Below are 10,108 nucleotides of genomic sequence, written 5' to 3' on the forward strand. Positions count from 1 at the left end.
TTCCCATTAAACTCCAGTGTGGACAACCCCTCAGAGAAAAACATTGAGTTGAAACCACACTGGGACAACCAAGTTCCTCACCACTCCTTTTAAGGCAGGCCTCTAGTCTTCTGCCTACTACGTAGACCAAACAATATGATGCTTAATGTCCTCCCAGTGCTATTTTTCTAGAGAAAGAGGTGCCAGAACTCACCAGGAACAAATCTAGGGGTGGGGGTTAGAGACCCACCGGAGGAAGGAGAGAAAGCTCTCTACGTCACCCCATCAAAAAAAGGCCTCCCTTGCAGTCTCCTCCTGTCTCTGCCTGCTTTGCCCCCCCTCTCTTTCCCCGGATGAGCCACGCGGCTCTTGCTGTCCCTGCGAAGATGATGGGGGGGGCGATGGAGCAAGAAAGAGGCATGCGCGGGTGGGGTGGGAGTTAAAGGTCCAGGCAGCTTCACGGGCAACCCAGAGCCCACCTCTTGGTGTCTTTTTTCCTGCACTGCACAATAGCTTGCTTTCAGATCCAGAACTTTTAAGGGTCTCTGACGTGGCTCTCTCCTTGCTCCTCACACTCGGCACGCGCTCGGCAGCCGGATGTTGAGGAACGTGGGGCAGGAAGTTTGGGGAGCGTGGCTTCTTTCCCTAGCATGGTCCTCCAGCTGCACGGGCAGGGAGGTGGGTGGGTGGTGGACTCTCCTCTTCCTCCTCCGGCTCCTCCTCCTCCCTCAGTGGCGCTCTAGGATTGCAGAGGGGGAGAAGCTCTGCTCTCCCCGGACTCTCAACTCTCCTTCCCGGACACTCAGCTTGCTGCCCGGCCCTGGTTTCCCATGCCACTGGCACCACAGGGTAGAGACATGCCTGGGGAGAGGAATATTCCCTTTGAAATAAGGGAAATTTGTGGGATATAAAAAATCAGGGATAGCAGTGGGAAACGGAATGGAATAAGGGAGTTTCCTGCAAAAAAGGGGAGACTTGACAGCTATGAGTATAGCATAGCTAAACTATCGATTTTGTTAAAGCGGGAAGTAAGTGCTGACAGCCTCGCAGCCCGCATTGGAAGCTAGGTAATCAATTTAAAAAGTAAATAAATAACACCACCTCTGAACATGTATGAAGTACATTTCTCTGATTATTGAGTGATCACAAGCTGCAGCACCCGTTTGGCAATCGGGTACAGATTTGGGCATAACGTATCTAATTTGAGCTGTGATGATTAAGCACAATCATTGCCCTGCTTTTCAGCTGCGGGTTATTATCCCCTTCCTCAGGTCAGTCAAACAGGATTGAACTCTTACCAGTGGTGTGAATTTTCATAAATTTTCCATAAATGGGAAAAATAAAAATGTTTCCATTAATATCAGATTGGTTATTGGAGATTTGGTATACTTAACTAGTCAGATAACATTCACTGAGAAATGGGGTTTATTTATGCATTGGAACCAGAACATACAAAAGCACTATGGCGTGCTATTGATGTACTGTATTGCGCAGTTATACCCCACCCCACAAACTGTAGCCAATGATGTATTTATTTGATCACTTCTTGCAAGCGTGTTGGCATGCTTGAGAAAAAAGTGGCCGAGGTTACTTCAAGGAAACGGTATTCTTCCCTCTTGGTCCTAAACACATTTTCAGATGTGCTACGGACAACTCCCATTTTAGGCACTACCAATATGTGAGCAATCGTGCACATGCGCACATCACCAAACCCTGAAGTGACCCAGGGTGAACAGGGGTGGAATAAATGGGGTGTTTGCAGGCTTTTTCAATTACACACTATTTCACGGAAGCGAGCGATGACCCAGAATGCAAGTCCTGACAAGTCGGGGGGGTTGCCTGTGTTTTCAGTGGGATAAGATATTAGTCTTTTATTTTTTCCTCAAAGTTAATGAGCACATCTTGAAAAAAGGGTTTCAAGTAGTGTATTCCTTATAATTTAGAAAACAGTGCAGCATTTTGTTTACTCCTGAAAGTAAACCACCTTTTACAAATATTTATCAAACGCACAACATACTTAATGTGAATTAAATATAAATTAAATATAAACAACAATAAATACAATTGTAACAAGAACCTGAAAGCTCTACATTCTAATCCTTTTCCGCTTCTATAAATAATAATGTTCCAGGTACAGTAATAACTATGAAATCGTGACCGGAACAGTGGCACTCGCAGTTTGTAAACATTTATGCTGATGTCTCCTGCATTGTCATCCTGAAACTGTTATGGGTGGGTTCCTTTTCTTAGTATTTGCTATCATTGTGCTGGTGAAGCATCTTTTTTTGGAAATAAGGAAAGTACCGAAGTGATATTACAGTGCTGGTACTTTTGAACCAAAATCCAAATAGTTAGTAATCCTTGAAATTATTGTGACTGCTTTGCTCCTCACCCTCTCCATTCCTGTGGTTGCCATGCTACCAGGAGCCAATGCATTAGCATTATGAGCAAACCCAGACACATGGTTTGTCTTGCTCAAAGCCCCGCAATGAGCTGTAACCAAGGTTTGTGCTTGACTTATCAGGGGAGACATACCATGAACTCAGGTTTACATGTACAGTAATGCTAAGTCAAACCATGGTATGTATAGGTGTCTGTAGCATGGTAGCAGCTACAGACAGGGTAGGGGTGAAGTGGCCATGACTTTCTAGATGCACACTTGCTTGTTCATGGTAAGGCATAGTTTGGCTTAGCATTTGGTGCTATCTAAGCCAAATAAAGAAAAGGAGGCGACGTTTTATAAGCAGCTGGTTATCGTCAGTGGCCTAGACCACAAATTCAATTGTTTACATTTTTAAAAAGTCATTTTTAGATCGCCATTCTGAAACACAAACACGATGTGCAAAAGTTAAGTTTTACAACTATGAAAGATAAACAATACATTTCTAGTCCAAAATGCATTTGAAAAGCACATTGTTCAAATTTATAGGGTAGCGAGATATGCAATGTACAGAAAGCGGGGTCTTCTGCCCAGTCATATCCAAGAAAGTACCACTGCCTAACCCCGTATGACCCTAAAATTAGGGAGTTGTGCTCATTTCCACACACCCCACCTATATTTTATTTTGATCGCTATTGTATCGTTCATACATGACGGCAACACAGTAGTACCATAAAATTAATTAAGGAGGTCAAGCTGTAGCGTAGATGCCACCTATTGATTAGACATAAACTGTAGGCAGTGGTGTCTGTCTCTCAGACAAAAATCCAAAAGCAACAGTAGCACAATAACTATTTTAGGGCCAATTAAAAACATCACAAAATGGTGACCAACCTGCTCAGTTCACCCTAACCCTTTACAAGAGCTTGTATGTTAAGCCAAACAACTTTCCAAATGTCAAGGGCAGAGTGGAAAAGGGGGGGGAGAGAATTGTGGTGGGTATTATGAGAAGGCCAAGTCTGCAGTTTGCTATGGTCCTGAGATAAAATGGAGATGTTGTACCACAGATGGAGAACCTCTCCCAGATGCTCTGGACTACGGCACCTATCATCCATGACCATCAGTCATGCTGGTTGGGACGGATGAGACTTGGAGTTTAGCAATATATGGAAGGCCACAGCCTCCTCATCCCAGTTTAACATGGGCTTTAAGATCATATTTGGTGCAAAAAAATAACTTGGTTTACACACACACACACAAAACCCCAGTGTTTGTCCTCCCTTTAGAAATATAAAACCCTAACCCAGGCATAGGCAAACTCCGGCCCTCCAGATGTTTGAGGCTACAATTCCCATCATCCCTGACCACTGGTCCTGTTAGCTAGGGATGATGGGAAGTGTAGTAACTCCTATGCCTGCGGCCTAACCCCCCAACAGTTAATCAGATCTGGCTCGGGCAGCAATCAAACATTCACATTGCTTGTAGGGCAGAGAACAGTAGTAACAAAAGAAGCGGTAGCCCTTGCATCAACAGTGTTGGAGCTTAACTGGAGTTGATGCACTAGGCTTAGTGTCAATAAAAGCCAAACGGAATAGTGTTCCATAGTGACTGAATAACATGTTTCTTCCATAGGCTAAGTCCCATCATTAGGTGGTGGGTCACCTTCATCTAGTTTTGGGCTCCCTTATATTATTAGTTCCTCGTCCCATAAGTGGCATTTTCAACCTCTAGCACACTGTACAGACAGACACAGCCATGCGAGCGCATAGAACTGGGGAGATTCCCCACAATTTCCCATGTATCGCATTCAGGATCGTATTTCTCAATGTTCTGCAAATACGACCCTTTGGAAGAGGAATAGCCTCCCGTCACATAGATGCATCCATTCACGACGGCAGCGCCGCACTCCATCCTTCTTTCTATCATATCAGCCTTCTGTTTCCACACATTCTGCTCGGGGTCATAGCAATCCGTGACCGTCGATTGTCCACCCACAAGGTACAGCTTGTTCTCCAGTGCAATGGAACACAGCCCATATTCTACAGGTAAAACAAAGAGTACAGTACCAAAAAACACTGAATAAGCATTTGAAGAAAAGGAAGAAAAAGGGCAGGCAGCAGGATAGCTCAGTTGGTTAGAGCGTGGTGCTGTTAATGCCAAGGTTGCAGGTTTGATCCCTGTATGGGACAGCTGCATATACCTGCATTGCAGGGGCCTGGACTAGATGGTCTACAGGGTCCCTTCTGTGGGAATGTTCAGGGAGGCTGGAGAGGATATATTGTTTATTAATATCCCACTTGCGTTAGCAAGTTCTATAATTTAGCAGAGTTTTAACATTCCCCTTTAAATGCACAGTGGGTAGCTGGTTGCAAGCTAGTTTAAGCTTCTCACCATAGATTCCTGGTAAGATCCCTTATTTCTCTCTTAAAAAGAATAAACAGGCCACAATCTTATTTAAGATATATAAAAGTAGTTTATTCACATCATCAGTTCACAGTTGGGTCCCTGAAGGCAGACTTAGTTACAAAGGTATACAGTGGTACCTCAGGTTTCAGACGCTTCAGGTTACATACTCCGCTAACCCAGAAATAACGCTTCAGGATAAGAACAGAAATTGTGCTCTGGCGGCGCAGCGGCAGCGGGAGGCCCCATTAGCTAAAGTGGTGCTTCAGGTTAAGAACAGTTTCAGGTTAAGAATGGACCTCCAGAACGAATTAAGTTCTTAACCCGAGGTACCACTGTATATACATGTGGATATACCCCATATGGGGGGGTTAACCCCAGTGACTGCAGACTGGCAGTCACAGCAGCTGACATGGCGAAAGGAAGATGGAGAAGGAAGTGATCTTAACAGGAATCTATAGCGAGAAGCTTAAACAAGCTTGCAACCAGATACCCGCTGTGCATTTAAAGGGGAATGTTAAAACTCTGCTAAATTACAGAACTTGCTAGCACAAGTTAGGAAGGATATTATTAATAAACAATACATCCTCTCCTGCCTCCCTGAACATTCCTACACCATCCAACTCTACAATCCCTAAATGGTAGAAATACAGCAGGACCAGAGTTTGGGGGCCATAATACAAAAGCACTGGAAAAAACCTGAACAGGCAGAAACAGCAAAGGGGAGCAGCAGGTTCTGTGAGTCAGCAGTGGGCTCCCTGCAAGGAAGTGGGTTGCTCAACAATGCCTGTTAATGCCCTAGTATTGCTAGCTGGCTGTGAGCTTTTGAATGTTAATGCGTGGGTGCAAATCAGCAGAGTGGCTGCAGATATTTTTTTTTAATGGAAGAAAAACAGGCAAATTGCTGCTTTTGGTAGGCAATTATTCAAACCACCGAGTGGAAGTAAAGCTTACCTGGATACGGACTGGTGGTGATGACATTCCATTCATTAATATCAGAGTGGTAACTTTGAACTTTGTCGTAAGTGCAGCTTCCCCGATAACCATAGTGACCTCCAGTGACATAGATAACTTCATTCAAGACACAGGCTGTGGCATTCCCAACCCCTAATTAATAAAAACTGAAATTGTTAACAAGCTTTAAAACGGAGTAACATTCACCATCAAGTTAGTAATATAACTAATATATAAATAATGGTGCAATATATAAGCAATGGTATAATGGTACAGAAATACAGAACTATAAATTCAAGATTTTAAATGAAATTTTATTATGAAATTTTAAATGATTTCATAATAAATTATACACTAAAGGCTTTTTCTGGTTTATCTTGAAGTTTTTCTGATAATTTTATATATGTGCATTTGATCACAGAGCTAATTTGTTCAGTGCTCAAGAAGAAACAAGGTAGGTATGGCAATATAATCTGCTGATCAAGCTTTTAAGTGAAGCTTTTAAGCAAAAGTCTGTACATTTTCATTTGAAATTTGTTGAGGAAGGCAACACAGGAACTTCAAATGATTTAACAGAAGACAACAATATCCAAAATATTAAGAGAAATGTGCTCCTGATAATGTCCTTAATTAAACCAGGAAAGCATAACTTGTGTTCTTGTTACGCAACAAGTTTTGTTTCATTTCTCTCAGTACTAAATTTGTGATAGGGTTCAGCTCTCACCACCTGTTTTTAAGACCAGGACTAATAATAATAATAATAATATATTACTTATACCCTGCCCATCTGGCAGGGCCTCCCCAGCCACTCTGGGTGGCTCCCAACAGAATATTAAAAACATGATAAAATATCAAGCATTAAAAACTTCCCTAAATGAGTTATGAACAGCTAATAAGCACAATGAATGCACTTGAAGCTTAAGCAATAGTGAAAGATTGTGTTGGAGCAGAAATGCCGTTGTAATAATCAAACATACCGTATTTTTCGCTCCATAAGATGCACCTAGTTTTTAGAGGAGGAAAGGGGGAAAGCCCTGCTTTTTTGAGGATCAGCTTATCTCTCTCCCAATCACTTGCTGAACAGCTGTTCAGTAGCTTCCTTTCAACACCCCCTTCTCTCTTTGTAAAAAAAAGAGCACTATCTGCTTTTGGCCCCTAGGCAATTCAGCACCAGGGACCATGCATTCGCTCCATAAGACGCACAGACATTTCCCCTTGCTTTTTGGGAGGAAAAAGGTGCGTCTTATGGAGCGAAAAATACGGTAATTTCTAAGCGAAACATGCAAGTGACAATGTTTCTTCACTCAAGCATTTCTTTTCACGGGCAGAAGGTTGTTATGTTATGATCAGGCTGTATTTTAAAAGTTTGAACAAAAAATAAATTGTGTATCCTTGGGGGGGGAGAGAAAAATCAGGGCACTGTCATTAGAATATTCATTGATGTTTTAAAAGCGACATGTGAAAATACAAATAAGCATGTGCCACTCACCTTTAATCATGTTTGCAATAGGGATCCATATCTTTTTTAAAGGGTCATAGAATTCTGCTTCTTCGGCTGGAGCCCCTTTTCTGTAACCCCCTAAAGCATAGATGCAGCCACTCAAGGTAACTGCGCAGTGGTAGTACCTCGCATTAAGCATTGGGCAGCCTTCAACCCATTCATCGGCTTCGCAGTTGTATATCCACATTACATCAAGGGATTCTATATTGTCTGTTCTATAGCCGCCTGTCACGTAAATGTTGGGTCCCAGGCTAGCAACTGCGTAACTTTCCCTCGCGTGGTCCGGCATGTCAGCTCCCTGGATCCAGACATTGGCGACTGGATCCCATGCATGCACCTCAGATAAAGGATGCCAGTAGTATCCTCCAATCACGTACATAACAGCCGTAGACCTCGTAGGAACTGCTTTTGGGTTGGGGCGCAGCGCGTTGTGTATTAGAGACCGGATCTTGTTTTCATTCAGCCGGCATTTCTTGTGCAAGCTTAAAGCTGACCTCAGGTACATTTCATCTAAATCTGCTTCGAGGCAGCTCAGCAGATCGTAAATGCACTCGGCTCTTTTTTCCACGTCGTAGGCTACCCACTTAACAATGGGTTCCACGGCTGCCTCCTCTTTCCAAAGGCCGAGGTTCTTTCTGGAGAGAATAAACTGGAGCTTCTCGCTGCTGATTTCCAAAAATTCTTCCTGCGCCCACACCTCATCAAATCTCGATAGCAATATCCTTCTAGATTCCTTCTCCAGCTCTGAGCAGACGTGGTGTTCTGCAAAGGAGTGCATTCCTAGGCAGTTGTCGACATCCAAGTGCCGTATCAGAAACCGCTCGCAGGCTTTTTTCACCGAGGCAAACTGAAGGAGGTCCGCTGCTTGGAGAAGGCTTTGGACATTTCTCTTTGTTATTTGGATCTCTGATGTGTAAGCGTAAACCACCAGGGATTCCAGTATTGTCGGACTGAGCCCAGAAAGTGCGACCTGGTTCTTAGACTTCTCTTTCATGTCAGAGGTGAACATGGCCTTGAAATAGTTGCTGCAAGCAGCTAGCACAGCTTTATGGCAATGGAAAACCACACCTGATGCACACTGAAGGGCGATATCAGTAAATACACCTTCAAGGTAGAATGTTCTGAATGCATCCAAGAACTCCACAGGATGAGAGCTGTCTCTGTATATATAGGTATATTCCTCCTGCTCAGTCAATGCCATCACTGCAATAAAATGTCAAGAAATGGTGAAGCAATGAAGCTAGTAGAGCCTGCTTATTCAGAAGTAAGCCCTACTGAATTTATATACTGTATTCATTTTGGGCTCATCCATACTGTTGTTTAATGGAGACATTAAGCTTCCTGTATCTCCATTAATTCTCTGTTGTCCATATGATGTTCTCCCCCAAATCACTGTCCTCCCACACTTCTCCTTCAATCCAGATTTTCTCATACCAGGGGTACTCCAAAAAAGGAGAAGGTATAAGAAAATCCACAATATGGTAGAGTCCATAAGGCGTAAAATACAAAGAGCTAAGTCTAGTGTTAGGTATCAACAAGTAAATGAGGTGTAAATAAGTAAATGCACACTTATGGAAGAATGACCTAAAAATCTTCTTCTTTATCTAGTTTTAGTATAAATTGCCTTATCTGGACATCATCTCAAGGTCTTGCCATATTTTAGATAAAGGTTTGTTTTTACCCATAACAAACTGAATAATGCAAACACACTGGCATTGGCAATAACCAAAGTTCCTTTAGAAACACAATTTACAGAGACTCATAATTTTTTTGGGCTCCCCCCCCCCCCAAGACAGTGGGGCCCTTAGCTATACTGTAGCTTGTTTAGCGTATACATAAATGCGAAACTGGCGCCTGCAGAGAAAAGCCAGCAATTTCTTCTTGCACCTGCAGCGAGACAAAAGCGAGACACGGGAGCCAATTCGAAGTCACGCGTTTCGTTCTGCGCGCTCGGGAAGAAGACTAGGGGGGAAAGCCCCCGCCTTGCCTGTCGATAAGAAACGGGCGAGGAGGGCTCTGTTTGGGGAGCGAAGGTTGTCGCCTCCTCTCTCCAGACATTTCCAAAGGCCAAGAGCGCGACACAAACAGGACACCCCTCTCGCTCGCACTTGTACCTCTCCACCCACCTACCCATACACACACACACGGCGGCGCGCGGTGCGGAGACCCACCTGCTCTCCACACGCAGCTCGGCGGGGCGAGCTCGGCTGGAGGGGAGGTGCGCGCCCGGTTCCCGAAATAAATAATAAAAAAAAGCGCGAGACAAAAGGCGGCCGCGAGGAGGGGCGAGGGAAGCGAAGCAAAGGCGGCCCCCTCGCCGCGCGCGTCTATCGCCTCAAGCTGCTGCACGTGGAGCGCGCGCGGGCGCTCCCCTCAGGATGGCCCTTGTGCGCGCATGGAAAGGGGGGGGGGCTGCCATCATGGGGGTTGCTGGAGAGACCCCCGGCACCAGTTCCCCTCTCTTGCTGCTGCCTCGTCCTCTTTTCTGACCAACGCCGCCCGAGGGGGACCTGCAAAAAAGGTCTCCACGCTGCGCGCCGGCTGCTGCTACCGCCGCCTCTGCCCCCGGGCGACCGGTTGCAATTCTCCCGCGCGTGTCAGAAGTATTGGCCGCGGGTCTATCCGGAAAAGCAAACGCGGCGGCGGCGCTTCTTTCCTCAGGCTCGCAGCGGCAGCAGCACCTCGCGCGACCCTTTGACCATCTTTGGCAAGGAAGAGGCGCTCATCCATGGCGCTGCTGCTTGCCAAGCTGTCCGCGAGCAGATGGCCTGCACGGCAGCAGAAGCACCGGCAGCAACTCCTATTTTGGTGCCTCGGCTGCCTCTCCCTCCGCCCCACAAGGTCGTCCCCACCCGCTGCTCCCTGGAGGCCGAAGGCAACGAGGTCCCTTT

The 10,108-nt window shown here is 45.2% G+C and overlaps 1 protein-coding gene across 1 annotated transcript; it reads right to left on the reverse strand.

Annotated features, from left to right (window-relative positions):
• Positions 1-3,786: 3,786 nt before the first annotated feature.
• Positions 3,787-9,461, reverse strand: LOC117057618 (kelch-like protein 23). Its single transcript, XM_033168463.1, has 4 exons — positions 9,389-9,461; positions 7,206-8,420; positions 5,717-5,869; positions 3,787-4,398 (listed from the first exon to the last, which is right to left on the reverse strand). The coding sequence occupies exons 2-4, from the start codon at positions 8,416-8,418 to the stop codon at positions 4,052-4,054; spliced, it is 1,713 nt and encodes a 570-aa protein (XP_033024354.1). The 5' UTR covers positions 8,419-8,420; positions 9,389-9,461; the 3' UTR covers positions 3,787-4,051.
• Between the last annotated feature and the right edge of the window lie 647 nt (positions 9,462-10,108).

This window comes from Lacerta agilis, chromosome 1 (genome assembly GCF_009819535.1).
Source record: "Lacerta agilis isolate rLacAgi1 chromosome 1, rLacAgi1.pri, whole genome shotgun sequence".
In the NCBI taxonomy this organism is placed as follows: domain Eukaryota; kingdom Metazoa; phylum Chordata; class Lepidosauria; order Squamata; family Lacertidae; genus Lacerta; species Lacerta agilis.

Excerpts from the sequence above, each read along its gene's own strand:
- LOC117057618 (XM_033168463.1), bottom strand. The coding sequence starts at position 8,418 with ATGGCATTGACTGAGCAGGAGGAATATACCTATATATACAGAGACAGC. Across the intron at positions 5,870-7,205 it reads TATTGCAAACATGATTAAAG|GGGTTGGGAATGCCACAGCC; the intron begins GTGAGTGGCACA and ends TTTATTAATTAG. Across the intron at positions 4,399-5,716 it reads CACCACCAGTCCGTATCCAG|AATATGGGCTGTGTTCCATT; the intron begins GTAAGCTTTACT and ends TTTTACCTGTAG.